The 16,722-nt window shown below is 34.2% G+C and overlaps 1 protein-coding gene across 24 annotated transcripts in view; it reads left to right on the top strand.

The window, feature by feature from the left end:
• LOC135225810 (partitioning defective 3 homolog) overlaps positions 1 to 14,555 on the top strand; it is a 463,764-nt gene extending 449,209 nt beyond the window's left edge. For 18 of the 24 annotated variants that reach the window (XM_064265319.1, XM_064265308.1, XM_064265309.1 and 15 more), the window contains 3 exons: positions 2,381 to 2,461; positions 12,139 to 12,350; positions 13,203 to 14,555. In XM_064265319.1, the coding sequence (XP_064121389.1) occupies positions 2,381 to 2,461; positions 12,139 to 12,350; positions 13,203 to 13,546 (637 nt within the window). In that variant the 3' untranslated portion in view covers positions 13,547 to 14,555. The remainder of the gene's footprint in view (positions 1 to 2,380; positions 2,462 to 12,138; positions 12,351 to 13,202) is intronic. The other 6 variants (XM_064265316.1, XM_064265312.1, XM_064265331.1 and 3 more) reach the window with 2 other exon arrangements.
• The last annotated feature ends 2,167 nt before the right edge of the window (positions 14,556 to 16,722 follow it).

Below are 16,722 nucleotides of genomic sequence, written 5' to 3'. Positions count from 1 at the left end.
TGTATATCAATAATATACCTACAAGCACATGAAAGACAAACGAGCAATAGTCTTGCAATAATTGTTTTATCTCAGTGGTATAGTCCAGGCTACATGTAAACCCATGCCCACAAACTGTTCAGATCACAAGATTACCTTATCATTCAAACTTTATTCTATGAACAATTTCATTACATCAACATAAAAATTACTTTATTATGATACCAAAATTATATCCACATCTATGAACTGAAAAAATAACCTGTAAATAGGTTTACTACCAGAATATGAAGCATGGACCAATGAAGCTGGACCCGTACTTCTGAATTGCCAGATATTTTAATTTACTGGACTTGTTTTAAGTGCACATTCATTCCATTTCAATCAAAATTACTTTTTTATAGTAATTTATAGTAATCTGTGTAAGTACTGTTCCAATGCCCAACAATGGGAAAAACTATGTATGTCTAAGCTAGCCTCAGAGACAATTTTATTTTGCTATTTCGAATATTACCCTACTAGTGTATTTTACCTGCAGGAAATTGAAATACCTTAAATTTAATACATATTAACATCCCATAGTTTGTTTGCATTTGACCTGAGAGTGGACGGTTACAAGCTTGTCATTAGTATGCTTATCATGTTAATGATGTAAAGCTTTATATTATGATTTAAAGAAGGTGATTGATATGTATTACTGAAGAAATGAGGGTTCTTTGTACAGTACAGATATAGAAGCATTGAAATTCAGATGTAATACTGAAGAAATAGATTGCATCTTTATGAGAGCAAGCTTATGATGTAGGAAACATTGATTTCAGCCAATCAAGAGCTAGCTATGCATATGACACATCTACCTAAAACCTACATTGGTGAATGCACAGATAGAATGAATTAGACTATAGTATGCCACTGCATTTTTCTTTATCTCTAAGATTGTGATGCTTTATTTTTCTTGGAGCAATTTTATGATTTTTGTACCAGTATTTTTTTTGTTTTTTTAGAAGTTATTACACTTAAATTGGATACCTTAGTAAAACGTCTTAGAGATGTCGGACACATCCTCCAACAGTGCTATAAAGTTTTTAAAATTTGATCTATGTACTACTGGGAAATAAGCAAGATTTTTTTGTAGATGATGCAAGGTACTAGACATGCAACTATCCATTTAAAGCCATGTTCTTGTTAAGTTGTCTTTGAATAACTCACTATTCATCATTCATCAGATGGTGTAAGTTTATGGTGTAATGAATTAATGGCACAGTATATGTTCATTTTGTGTGGAGGTGACTTATTTGCAATTTTCTCAATGTGCCGCATAAAGTTACTTTTGTTGCATAAAATTATCCCAGAAAATTTTTTTAGAGTAAACACTAGGAAAACCGATTATTTATTGTAACATTTTTTTAACATCAGTGTATCACTGTTTCATATCTTTAACTTCATAGGTTTGTGAATACATTTTGGTAGCACAGTACGTACTGTACACAGTCTGTATTATCTTTCCCAAACTCAATTTCTAGTACATATAATGTTTACCGACTTTTCACATAATTTTATTTATTCTTGTGCCACGTAAATGTTTTTTAGTATGCTGCCTTTCATTCACTTAATTAGCACAATTTGTGCTAACTTAGAGGAGTTGATTGTCTATTTTAGGGAATAAAAAATTTAAAAAGTGTTACCATCATGGCTGGCTACTTTTATCTTTCTATCGAGAAGGTTTGCCAGTCAAATAACAAAAGGTAATTTTTGTCTTTAATTGTATGGCTCTCATTGGATATGGATAGTAAAAGCTGCTGGATGAATCTCATGATTCTTTTCTGTTTAGTTACCTAGTTTTAGTTTGTAATGCCTGTATGTTGAGATTTTCAATTAATTTTCTTAACAAAAATATCAAACTGTCCAACACTGCTGTGCTCTATCAGATTGCAACAGCAAGATAAACCAAAGCCTTTGTTAAAGTTTAAACTGGGGAATTGGAAGTCTGCTTTTCATTCCTTTCCCACTAATCGTTTGTATTTGTTGGAGGCATTAAGGTTACAAATAACTCTAGCATATTAAAATTATTGTTGTACCCTGTACTATATTTAAGGTAACCTTTTTACCTTAAGGAAGCAGAAGTCAAGATTGTATAACAAAAATACTCATATATGTGTTCTTATTTTCTCTACATCAAAGTACTTTTTGTTTTTTAACTTTCAACACTGTAATCATTAGCAAAGATGCAGGTTTTTACTCAGATTTTTAAGTGTGTTTTATATCTTTATGTATTAGTGGGATAATGGTATGTGTTTATTTGTCTCTTATTACCAATTTTAATTCAGTCACCCAAGGTGTTGGTATTACTAACTACCTCCTGTTTCCTATTACACCTTCCTTTCTCCTACTTTCCCTAAAGCAGGAGGCTGCAGGAGGGTAACCATGGTAACCTGTTGCACAAACTGGAGGAGACGTTTATTCACGAATCTGTTCTTGCAAGGTATATTGCATGTATTGGTGGATGCATGAAGCTTGTTCTTTACTTTTAAATGATTCATCATTTAAAATTGTAGTCTTTTTAGTCTGTTAACTTTGTATTCTGTTTCATGTTTTTGAAGGTTTCATTAAGTGGTGACAAAGTTCATACATAATTTAATCCGGGTGCTTGGTTTACTTTTGTCCTCTTGAAGAACATTGGTCCATAGAGCAAAGGCCAAAGTTAACATTTTCATGATTTGTTCATTTTGAATTTGCTCTGTAATAGTCTTTTATCCTTTTTAGGTAAATAACAATATTGATTTTATCCATGTAATTTTGTAAAGATTCAGTATCTTGGTTATTATGTGAACTTGAGGGATCACTTTTCAAGTTGTTGGGGGATGCTCATGAACATTTATCACTTGCAGTTGCTGTATCTATGTACATATTGCAGTTTGTGAGGGAATGTTGAGTACTTAGCTAGTTTGTGAAGAGAATATAGAAAGTCAGTCCCTTGTTATTCAGTAAGAAGCATAGTATGTATTCAATAAAATCCTTTGATAATTTTGCATAGTACGTAATTAATAAGGTATGAACTTAGGCAATTTTGCATCTTTACATTATATTGTGTATCTAGTTCAGGTTATAGCCAAGGCTGTTGAGGTTTTAGATAAAAAATTTCATTCTATTTTACCATCATGGAAAGTTATGAAAGTAATGTTTCATGTCATCTATGAAGATAAAACTTTGTAGGCACTCTGTAGATTAACTTTTCAATAACCGTAACTCATGGTATTTGGACAAAGTAATCTAACTGAAATTGGAGAGCTAAAAATTTGCTGATTTTTTGTTTAGGACAGACTTCAGATTTGGAAAAGTGGAGAAATATTTGAATTTATGTAGAGCATGTAATGAAGGAGACCCTAGGAACCTGGATCAGCTTCAAGTTCTGAAAGTAGTTTAAATGGTTTGCTACTGTTTTATTGGGTGGTCTGATTTAGTCCATATACCCATGCAGAAATGAGTTCGTTCTTGAACTGTACATCCTTGGATTGTAGTACTGTACATAGTGTTATATATTTTTACTGGAAATGCTATAAATAGAGATGGTATTTGTTTGCAGTTTCAGTCTGTACAGTGACCCCCAGTATTCGCAAGGGATGTGTACCAGAACCTCGCAAATTGTTAAAATCCGCGAATAATTGCTGCCCTCCCCTAAAAATGCTTGTAGCTGCCGGTCTTGAAAGTTCAAGTACCAAATATTTATTTAAAAGCATCATCCTACATCAAATATACATTAAACTATTATCCTATTACAGGCAATCCCCGGTTTACGATGGGTGTTCTGTTCTTCGGCCGCATCGTAAGCCGAAAATCGTTGTAAACCATAACTGTCAAAAATCCTAAGAAAACCTTACTTTTAAAGCTTTGGGTTTATTGAAAACTATGTAAACTTTATTTTTATTGCCATTTTCATAAAAATAAATCCAAATATTGATTATTTTGCCTTTTTGGAGTCATCTTTCTTTCATTGGATCAGCGCCATAACCCCGGAACATGCATCGTAAACCGGTTAATAATTTCTGATGAATATATTTAAAGTGTTGGTAACCTCATAAGCCAGAGTGGTCATAAACCGGGGACTGCGTACTCTATCAATCACTTCCCTTTTTTTTTTCTTTTTTGAGAGAGAGAGAGAGAGAGAGAGAGAGAGAGAGAGAGAGAGAGAGAGAGAGAGAGAGAGAGAGAGAGAAAAGGGGGGGGGGGAGGTTGGTTACACCCTCTCCCCCTCCCTCCAAAGGAAAAGTTTGGGAATAGATTTGTATTCCTTTAAATTTTGTGTAATTTATCAATTTATTGAACTAAGACCTTATTAATTCATTATATTTGCTTTAATGAATTTATACACTATATTTTCTTTAATGAATTTATATTTTGCTGTTTACATTAATATTAATATTTGAAAATTAGTAAATCATTTATTTATGATACGAAACAAAAGCGTGAGAAATTTTTTATTATTTTGTATTTTTCATAGCTAATAAACTTGAGGTCTTAACAGTAGGATAAATCTTCTGGTGCCGGCTGGAAACCAGTTAAAAAAAAAAATTAACCCTTAAACGCCGAATGGACGTATTAAACGTCGAGTCAAAATCTCCCCCGATTTCCGAATGGACGTACCATACGTCGGCTCAAAAAAGTTTTTTTTTTAAATTCGCGGAAAAATACTTATAGGCCTACCAGCCAAAAACTTTTGAATCACGCGCCTTGGGGGATGCTGTTAGTTCACGGATCAAGGCGTTGTTTTGTTTACAATCGTTACGCAGGCACGCAAGCGCGAATTTCTTTCTTATCGCACTAAAAAGTATCAGTGACACATCTCAAAAATTATTTCGTCACTTTGACATAATTTTTGCACCGTTTTAAATTATCTGTTACATGAAGTATTATATATGTAAATGTGCGCAATTTCATTTAGAATACAACAAAAAAATACTCATGATTGTAACTTTTATCAGTTTTGAAATATTTCCATATAAATAACGATAAGTGCCAAAATTTCAACCTTCGGTCAACTTTGACTCTACCGAAATGGTTGAAAAACGAAATTGTAAGCTAAAACTCTTATATTGTAGTAATATTCAACTATTTACCTTAATTTTGCAACAAATTGGAAGTCTCTAGCACAATATTTCGATTTATGGTGAATTTATGAAAAAACTTTTTCCTTACATCCGCGTGGTAACTCTTCCGAAAAAAATCATACATGCGATTGTGGTAATGTTTGCACCATTTTAAAATTAGCCGTTACATAAAGTTTTATATATGGAAATGTGCGCAATTTCATGCACAATACAACTAAAAACAACCCATGGTTGTAGCTTTTATCAGTTTTGAAATATTTTCATATAAAAAATGATAAGTGACAAATTTTCAACCTTCGGTCAATTTTGACTCTACCAAAATGGTCGAAAAACGCAATTGTAAGCTAAAACTCTTATATTCTAGTAATATTCAATCATTTACCTTAATTTTGTAACAAATTGGAAGTCTCTAGCACAATATTTCGATTTATGGTGAATTTATGAAACAAACTTTCCTTCCCTCCGTGTGCGGATTCTCCGCCATAAATCTCCGAATTGCGTACATCGAATTCTCTGAAAATTTGCTTCCGCCCGTTTCATATTAGGCATTTCATAGAGTTTTATATATGAAAATGTGCGCAATTTCATGTAAAATAAAAGGAAAAATATTTGAAGGTTGTAGCTTTTCTCATTTTCGAAATATTGGCATATAAATCACGATAAATAGAAAAAAATCACGTTTTTCGGTGGTCACTTTGACTCTACCGAAATGGTCCGAAAAACGCAATTGTAAGCTAAAACTCTACAGTATCGTAATATTCAACATTCATTTGTAATTCATTTTGAAACAAATTGGAACGTCTCCTAGAAAACAATATTTAGGATTTAAAGTGAATTTTTGAAAAAAACATTTTTTTACGTTTGCGCGTTACGAATTCGTACATCATTTTGTGATAATATTTTTCCGGTGTTGCTTTTATTGTTTTACAATGTATTATATATCAAAATGATTGCAATTTAGTGTACAATACAACGAAAAAAAAGAAACTCTTTTGCCTTTACCGTTTTTTGCACAGCGTGATTTTAATACAATTATGTATGAATAATTTTTTTTTGCTACCATATATCGCATCATTTACATAAGATAATGATATTATTTTTCATTTCTGATGATTGCATACTAAACTTCAGGCAATGACAAAAAAAAAGGAGCCAAAAATGAACTCTTAATCTTCAAAACTAAGCGTGCTGTGATTTTTTGAAAAAATTATTTTTTCCGCTTCCGCGCTCACTCAAAACCGGCTCCGGCATTCGGGGGAGTTTTTTATTTTTACCGCTTCGGCGTTTAAGGGTTAAATGAAAGGAATATGTGGCATCTGGCATCTGATACTTAGATGAGGTGGAAGAGAGTCAAGAGACCATGCTTGAACCTAGTGATGCATCAGTTTCTTCCAACCCAGGATGAAAAAGAGCTCAGGCTAGTTTGCTATGAAAAATACAAATCTTGGGAGGGAGGTATGAGAATCCCGAACCAACTGGAGGCTCGGCGCACCTGATCATTCTTCTTAGAAATGAAAATTCTAAAGACGAGGACCTAAGCCTTTGAGATGGTTAGATATGTGGATATCTAACACTCAATCCACCTGCATCAAGCCAGTTTCAGCATATGATGTGTCTATTCTTCAAACTGCCTGTAGGGATGAAGAAAGGAGAAAAGGTAAAGGAAAGAGACCAGTCATCTCACTCATTCCCTACTCCACTCAAGCACCCTTAGGCAAGATATAAACTGACCCGCCAGGGCCACTGGATGAGTTACACTTGTTGAACAGCCACCACTGGACCTAAGGAAAAAGTGTCCAAGGATCTGTGGGCAACATCCTTCAGGTAGAAGAAAGTGAAAGCGGGTTGATGCTGTCAGGAAATAGCATTCAAAACCCTATGAGCAGATAAATTCTTCATAAATGCCAGGGAGGAACCTATTCCTCTGATGTAATGCACTTCTGCATGTACGGATAGGTGACACAACTTGACGATGAGGACTAGGCTTGCCTAATCACCCCATGCAGTTTAACGAAATGGTATTCTAGGACACCTCTTTCTTGGTCTGGCCTGTGTGGACATAGTCTATGACACTTAAGCTCTAGGTGACGAGTCCTTTAGATAACAATGCAGTGCTCTGATGGTTCAAAGGAGACTCATGAAGGCTGCTGATAACAGACTCCACACTGTAAGTAGGCAAATCTGTTATCGTGAACTGTAGGAATCTGGGTCTTTGCTATGAATTCCAGGGCAAATTCGAAAGCTACTGACCCCAATCCCTTGTGAGTTTGTCATAATCCTGATTATAGAGTTCTCCAACTCTTCTAAGGAAGCCAAGGTCAGAAGGAAAACTGTTGAGAAAGTTGGTTTCCCGTAAGATGATTGACACAGTGTACTCGAAGGACCTCTAAGTGAGACTACTCAGTGCCAGAGTTAGGTTTCACATAGGAAGTCTTGAGTTTCCTAGGTGAACAAGACTGCTCAAAGCTCTTGAACTACATTGAGAATTCCCAGGGCGTAGTGATGTCCACATCTTTCAGATGAAATAATAAGTCAGCCCTGTAGCCCCTTGCCAGTATAAACAGAATGAATTTCCTCTGTTCTGAAAATGATTCGGATCTTTATCTACCAAGCAGGAACTCTTTGAGTGGAGAGAAATCCCTTTGATGACCACAGTCACAGCAGACTGCTCATCTTTTAAACAGCTGATGAAAATCCTCTGAAGTAGCCATACATCTGAGTCTGTGCTCCGCAAGAAAGATCTCTCGCTCGAAAGAGATACTGGAGAGACTCCAGACATGAAGAGATATAGATTCTACTGATTGGAAGTAACTTTCCACACGAGACTGGCAGAGAAGGTTGTGCTAAGGTGGAATCTCTTGGCCACTCAGCTTGGGGCCACAAGGAGTTATCAGAGCTATCGAAGACTTTGGAACATTACTCTGGAACAGGCAGAATGGAGGAAAGGCGTAACATCCCAGGATGTTCCCAGTATGCAGAAGGAGTCCTCTGCCCCAGTGAACAGATCTGGGACCATGAACAATAGACCTTTAGTTTCCTGTTGAACTGTGTAGGGAAGAGGTCGAACGTGTCTTCTCCAAGTAGACAAAGGAGACAATAGGATAATATGCACTACACATACATTCTAAATGTCCTACTGTCAACTTGGGCACTGTCAAAGGAATTGCACTGTAAACAGAGATATCCTCGCACTGCCAAAAGAATGTGCATTCCCAGTAGAGGAGACGTCCTATGAGGTGATCCCCTATGATGACATAAGTTCAGTATGCTACTCATCAGAGATGTCCTGTGATGATAGGATGCACACTCCACCCTTACATATGCTTAAAAATTCTCTCATCTCAGTAAGAGAGAGAATTATTATTTTTATTATTTAATCTTATTAAACTTATCAGTATTTGATAATTAGTACAGGCAGTCCCCATTTATCAGTGGGGGTTACGTTCCGACGGCTTGATAAGAGAAAATTGCCGGTAACCCAAAATTAGCAATTTTTAGCCCTTATCAGTGCCAATAACCAGATTTTGGCACTGATAATGGGAAATTGGCGCATTTCAGCACTAGACAAGCCCCTTAAAACCAGATTGCCGATAACCAGGGACTGCTGGTACTGTAAATCATTATTTTGTCTATATGAAAATATGAAAATACAGAATCTTGCTCAACAGAAAAGGATGCAAATGGGTGAGGTTCCTGTGAATAATTTATAGGTTCCAAGGAAAATTCCATGAATTGCAGAATCAGTGAATTGTGAGCCTGCGAATACCTGGGGTTTACTGTATGTAGCTTTTCTTATTGCTAAAATTTTAGATTTACTTTTGAAGAATTTTTTTTAGATTGCATATTTTTAGAAATTATATTTAGATATTTTATTAATCCTTATTTCTTGTGTCTATTACACAGCTCAGATAGCCTAAGAGACTGATATTAGTAATTCGTGGTAGCAAGGTTAATGGTTTGACATTGTTGTGATTGTAGTGCATGTATTATTAATATTGAGTATGGGCAACTAAAGCATGGAATTTTGCATATAAGTTTAAGTATGCAGTCCTGAAAATTTTTATTGATGTAATACTTCAGTGGTGGAACATTTAAAGTGTAGAGTACATTTTAGAATTCCTCACCTTGAATGTTGCAGTGTGTTGCTATTGGTTTTTGCAAGCAGTGTACGTATGTACATTTCAAGTGTCGAGTATGTATCATTGAACCGAGTTGTATAAAAATATGTATGTTGCACTAAATTTTCTCCAATCATAATTGGGATGTGATACTTTTCCCTATATTTTTTTCTATTTTGTCATTTCTTACTTTAGTTTAAATGTAAACCTGGAGTGAAGTGATTTTTCCATGGGCAAAATTTGAAACCTTTAAGCAGTTGGATGGGTTGTTTATATTACTAAATAGTCTATACTTGACTCATAAAGTAAAACATGTAAAGAAAAATCAGTAGTGCATGCAGATTAGGACTTATGACCTGTAGTAGGTTAAAAACTGTTGCAAGTGCTGTGTGTTCCCTGCAGTAAAAAGAAAGTGTCAGCAAAGACCAGGACAATGATGCACTATAATATATATATAGAGTAAAATGTACATGTGAATAATGCGCAATGTTAATTTGCCAAAATAATGCCCTTTTCTAGTACCCAAATGGGTATAATGGGTGGCACTAGGAGAATGTAACCTAACATAAACCATAGCTGTAAATAACCTAGAAAAGATTGTTTAATACAAGGAGTAATCACAGCTGTTGTTAGATGTGACTAATAAGTCTTGTTTAGGCTAAACTTTGCCTTTACTTATCCTCAGTTTTACAGTCCTACTTTATTAAATTCATTCTATTAAACTAGTGTTTATGTAATTTACGTATTTTGAAAATATAGTTTATAAATTGTGGTAATTATTTCACTTGTAATTTAGTCCTTAGGGTATGACTTAGTAACTTCTTGTGATTTGTAGTTTAGTCCTTAGGGCATAATATGACTTGGTAACTTCATGTGAATTGTAGTTTAGTCCTTAGGGCATGTGACTTGGTAACTTCATGTGAATGATAAAAATTTGACAGGCTGTGAAAGTGTTTGTAGTTACTTTTTACAGGTAAGCAAATAAATTGCATATTACTATGAACATTTTGAATGTAAATAACAAATTGACAGTCTCTTTAGTATTTCCCAAAGTGTTGATAGTATAGTTATTGTTTTAAGCAAAAATAATTGAGGAATGTATGCATATTTTGTAAAATTAGCTGAAGTTTTTTGGAGACTGATTTTGATGCTGTTATCAAATGACATGTTTTAATATATTTATTGATGAAGTTTGTACATTCTTAGGGAAAAAATCAGAACTGCTGGCATGATTGGCAAGTTTCTTCCAAATAAAATTCTTCTATGTAGCAAGGAGAGCATATTATAAAGTTGGAAGATAAGATTTTTACTGTAATGGACAAATATGCACTGAAAATGACTGCCTGTGGGCAAAATAAGTCCTGAAAAAAAATTGCACTTGTTCATTAAAGTATGTTGAGAGATATCACTAGGAGTTTTGATAGAGAAGTTGTTTTGCCTTTCTGTAACAGAACATAAAAAATTTATTATAGTTTTTACCCAGACCACTGAAACACTGGAAGGGTACCAAATGAGAGCAGATGAAAAGTCGAAGATAAAGAGCTGCTTCTGGTACCAAATGAGAACACATGAAGAAAAGTCGAAGATAAAGCACTGCTTCTGGGAATTGAAGGGTTGCTACAAAAAACCAGTAGTACCATTACAGTACATAAAAATGACACTCATTGTAGTCTGTGGTATTCCCCAAGGGTAGTTAGACTACAGATAAACAAGAAATCCAAGAAAAAATAGTTAGTTTTCATAAGTTCTGTATTTCAGTTTAAACTGCCTTTTTGCCTAAATTAGGTCCATAGAGGGTACCACTTATGGTTTGCCCTATGTGGTGTACTGTAGATGTTAGTTGAGGTACTCTTCTGTAATACTTTAATCCCCCAGTAGTTTTGCTGTCTTCCTACTTTTATCCATTACTTTTGGTCTCTTCTTACATATGTCTTGACTACTTTAATTTGACCTCACACTAGTTTTCAATTGTTACCTTGAACAAATCCTTCGGGCAAGCCACCTGAGTGTCAACATATAATTTAGTAATCTTTTGAAATGAGTAATGCGTGAGGTGTATGGAAAGTATTCAATTAACAAACTGGACTTCGGTATCCAACGCTGGTTGTCCAGTGCTAAAGGATGATTGTCATTTTCTTTTAAAGGGAACAGATGAATTTGAACACAGGAGACCATCAATGTGGGGTATTTCTAAGTAATGGCAACTAAATGAACGTTACAGGGTGCACTGATTGGTAGGTAGGGTATCATTATAACTAATAAGTTTCATTTCAAGGTCACTAGCTCACTGGGTGCTTTACCTTAATATGAGGGACATTTTTGTTATTCTGGTTTGTTCTATTTGTAGACATTTGCTTCTTGTTGGTAGCATTAGAGGTATAATAGCAATACACTTATCATAATCAGTATTGGTTTAATACCAGATGCTGTCAACAAATTTTCAAAATGTTGTTGTAAAGTTCTTAATCATTGCTGTACTAAGCCTATCATTGGTATACAAAGCTAGACTTGTTACAAAGTTACCCTGATACGTTAGTTGACATGCAAACCACTACATTAACCACCACCAAAACTTCCGGCCTGTCATACCTAGGACTTGTAAATGGGATGCAGTAGTGCATTTAAAATTAGATGTTTTGTGTATGCACATTACTGATGCAGTTATTCTGGCAATTAATCTTTTGTTGACTTGTCATATTGTGATGAGTAAGTTATAATTATGTGGTACATGTACTTGTTGTTTGAAGTTATGATGTAGTTATAATTGCAAAGTGAGAATATTGGTTAATTTATGTTGTGATGCAGGTAGATAAGAGGTAATTTTTTCAGCTATAAAGTTCACAATCCTTTATGGCTGGAGCAGGGTGACATGAAGTCATTTATATATTTATAACTACTTTGAACCAGATTTATTAATGCTACAAATTTTACTGTAGTCGTGAAGCCCGTGAGTACCAAAGTCAGCGGGGACCTCGGGAGTCAGTGCGCGAACACCAGCATAGGCCTGTGAGTAATTACTATGAGTATGAGAGTGTACAGGCCATAATATCCCATGCTCAGGATAACAGTAGTACATCTCTCCCAAGAAGACATCATCCCCCACCACCAGGGCCACCACCACCAGCTGCAGCTGTGGCTGCTGCAAAAAGTAAGTACTGTATTAAGAAATTGCCATTTCATATTTTTATGTTGTACAGTTTTTCATGCATTTCTTACAGTATGGAAATTGCTTTTGAATATTGAATATGTTTTGCATTATTTTTTTCAATTTTTTTTATTTTTTTTTATTTTTGCTCTGGCCCACATGCACCATCACTATTTTCATCTGTGAAGAATTTTTGACTAGTTATCGCGAATTAAAATTTACCATTCAGCGGGTGAATAAATTTTTCACAAATTAGTTTTTTTGTGAAGGTGTTTAAAACAATGTTTTAATGTTCTATAGATTAATATACTCATATCAAACAAATTATTGTATTAGCTTGCACTTCAGTTTGAAGTGGGTGGTTGTTGATTTTGTGCCCTGGACAAAATAATTTGAAAATAAAATTAGCAATTTATTATGATTTTTTAAGTTTTATTATAAATATATTATTAGACAGTTCAAGGAAAAATTTTATGCAGAATGATTATTAAAATCAAAAGTATTAGCAATTTATTATGAGTTTTCAATTTTATTATTGATACTAATGGACAATTCAAGTATTTCCCAAGTCTTACAATGGTGTGAAACTTTTTTTTTTTTTTTATTACATACAAATATATTTGTTGTCATTTTTATTCAAAATTTATAAGTGAGATGCTTCTGAAAGTTTTATCTAATATAATAATAATTTTAAGGTTTGTTGCAATAACAAGAGTACTACTATGAATGTTCTGTTAACAGACAATTCAAATGAAGGCTATTTTCTTTAATTAACAAACAAGACTTGTGCCAAGATAGAACTGATAACCCAAAATTGGGCCAAAAGATAAAATAGCTATATACCACTATTTTCAGATAATGTGAATAACAACATTCCAAGCAACCCAGTATATACAAATGCTTCACAGTCACATCCAGCCAACATGTACAAGCAAACATCAGGATCATCCATGCATGGCAACCAGACTGTTCGAGGCGGCCAGTCACTGAATCCTTCCCAGTCAAATATACATGTTAGTCAGCGTGGAGGTTCTGGTGAGAATACTCGTGATCATCTTCGTGACCTTCCACACATGGATGGGATCTATGGATCCAGTTATCGACCTGCAAGCCACTTCACAGGTCCTCATCATAAAATGGCTCCTCCTCCACCGCATCATCACACTACCACTCTCACTGTGCCTGGTTCTAAAGTATGAAAGAAATTTTAATATTCTAAAGGTGCCGAGGTGTGTCTTATGTGAAATAAATTTTACATGTTAATTTATTGATAATCAAAGTTTTAAATGGTAAATTTCTTATATGAGAGATTAGTAAAAGGATATTACCAAGTCCTTTTATGTATGACTGTTTTTAAAGTGTGTAGCCATATATATTATATGGTGCAACATTCCATGTGAATTGCGAGATTTAATTCTTGTTAATATTTTTGTAAAAATAGATGTACAGATAGTAAGGGACCAAATATTTTTATTCCATAGTACAGTACCTGGACGTTTGATTAGGCAAGTAAGGTTATTGGCTTGTAATCACTTCTTAATTTGGCTGTTATACAGATATATATATTATATATTTGACTTTCTCTGCTATGAGATGATCAAGTAATTGCTGATTCACATTCCTGTGAAGTGCTCCAGGTTTGGTGCCTTTCATGAAGATAATGTGCCATCCAATGTTTTGCCTTTGAACATAAAACACAGATTATTTAAAATGTGATGCTAACCTAATGTGTATAAGGCTTTAGTATTGTATGTAAACAAGTTAGTGTTTATACAGTGTGTATATTGTGAGAATTTCTTTAGGTTAGCAAAATTTAAACAAAATGTGTCCTTGAATTTGATAGACTAAGCTTTTCTTGTCTTTTATTTGACGTGATTCTTCTAGATTCTTTTATACTCTTTAATCCCAATTTTTAAGCTGTGCCAAAGCAATTTGGGTTACATTCCCATTTATGGCTCTCAGGAGTCTGTTAACTGACATTGGTTGTAAATGACTGCTGTATGTGTGGTCACCTGTATCAGTTCTGTACATTTTGTAAAGTATGTGTAAAAAGTTTTAGTACTTAAGTATACGAGAGTTTTTATACTATGTAAAGGAAAATAATTTAGGCTGCTGTACTGTTATGATATCTGCTCAAGGTGCAGCAATTTTTTTTATGTAAATTGAGAAATCCAATACTCCAAAAAAGAAAATAAAAGTTTTAGAATACCTGTGTTTTCCTTTACCTTTTTATATATAGTTTTATTATTTGTCTGGGAAAAGAGGGGAAGAGCAGTTTATTTTGAGATAGAACAAAGTTAGGTCCTTTACAAGGGTAAAGTTCAACAGACTTAAATATAATTGACTGTAATTACAGCATATTGATGAACCTTCAGTGCAGACAGAATCACAAGAAACTTGCATTTAGTTTACTAGATGGCTATGAGGGTTCCAAACCATCCTTGCTCTGAAAACCCTTATACGTACTGATTCTCATAAGATATGTTGCACTAAAAAGATACTGTACTGAATTGTGACTATATTAATGCTGTTTTTATATATATATATATATTATAATATATATATATATTATTATTATATATATATATATATATATTATATATATTATAATATATATATATATATATATTATTATGACTGGTAAAAATGTTCTGTAACAACAGAATTCCATCTAATAAGAGGAGCCCATAAACACCCCAAAATATAGAGAGAAAAGTACTATATTTCAGAGACTGCTGTCTCCCTCTTCAGGAAGATGAATGAGAAAAGTTTACAGAAAAGGTGGTATTTATACCAAGAGGTCCATCCACAGGCAAGCCAATTTAGGTCACCCCCGCTGATAATCTTCCTTTAATCATCTTAAGTGTTGGTTGAATGAAAACCTTGTCGATTGTATCTGAAATCCATGCTCATTTTGAGGTGTTCATTACCTGCCTCTCTTTTATTAAGGCCGATTCTATCATTTGACTCTTGTACCAGCAGTTGCTGCTATAAATTATACGTGACAAATTCCAGTTTATTCTATGGTTATATAAATTATATGTGACAAATTCCAGTTTATTTTATGGTTATGTTCATTTATATGGTTGAAAATAGCCAAGTTCTGTTGTCCATACCTAACTGACATTTTGCGTTGTATTAATCTCTGGGGAAGTGATTTACCTGTAAATACGATATAAGATTGGTCACAGTCCTGGCATGGGATTTTGTAAACCCCAGTGTCCTTGGGAGATGTCTTTTGTTGGACATTAATCAGGGATTTGGGTAAGTAAGTGCAAAATGGTTAGATTTTCCGAGGGTGTGGGTTACTCTCTTAATCGTCTCCAGGTGAGGAATTTTTATTTTATTGTTGGGTGTATTTCTGGTCTTTGTCTTTAGGGGGTCGGTAGAAAATTACGTTTGCTTTGTGAATTGCTTTTTCAATTATATGGTCAGGATACTTTAAAGACGAAAGTTGCTTGCGAATTAGTTCAAATTCTTTTTCCAGGAATTCTGGGGAACAAATTCGTAAGGCTCTTAAGAACAGGTTGCAAGCTACACTTTATCTTGATAGTAATGTCGTGATAGCTAAAGTAGTGAATGTATGAAAGTGAGAACGTTGGTTTTCTGTATATGGTAAATTTGTATTCTGTCGTGTCTGATTATTAAAACATCAAGAAAAGGAATTTTGTTGTCTGTTTCCCATTCAACTTTAAATTTGATGCTAGGCACTAATGTGTTTAATTTTGAGAGGAATTCATTAAAATTGCCCCACCTATCATCCCAAAATGTTAGGATATCATCCACATATCTCATCCACAGCATGTTTTTGGATTTTATTGCATTTATTACTGTAGTTTCAGAGTATTCTATGTACAGATTGGCTAAAACAGGACTTAAAGGACTACCCATACTACACCCGAATTTTTGCTTGTAGAATGATTCCCCAAATGAAAATACGTTATTAGATGACATAATTCAACTAACTTCATTGTTTTGTCAAGCGCCAATGGGAAATGATCTGAATAGGGGGATAATTTTTCCCTTAAAAACTGAAGAACGTCCTGTACTGGTACTTTTGTGAATAGGGAGTCTACGTCAAGGCTTAAAAGTTTTATGTTGTGAAGTGGTATATGTGCTTCTCTGAATTTGTGACAAAAATCTTCCGAATGTTTAATGTGACTGGGAGAAAAAGTGCCTAAAAAAGGGGAAAGAAGGCCAGCTAACCATTTAGAAATTTTGTAATTGAAAGCTCCGGCACATGAAACGATGGGTCTGAATGGAAGATTGTCTTTGTGAGTTTTGGGAAGGCCATAAAAGTAGGGTAATTTAGGATTAATTACTTTAAATTTCTCTAATAGTTCAATACTCTTTTTGTCTTGCCAATTAATCTTAC

This window comes from Macrobrachium nipponense, chromosome 13, assembly GCF_015104395.2.
Source record: "Macrobrachium nipponense isolate FS-2020 chromosome 13, ASM1510439v2, whole genome shotgun sequence".
Taxonomy (NCBI): Eukaryota; Metazoa; Arthropoda; class Malacostraca; order Decapoda; family Palaemonidae; genus Macrobrachium; species Macrobrachium nipponense.
This window is presented reverse-complemented; position numbering and strand designations above follow the sequence as displayed.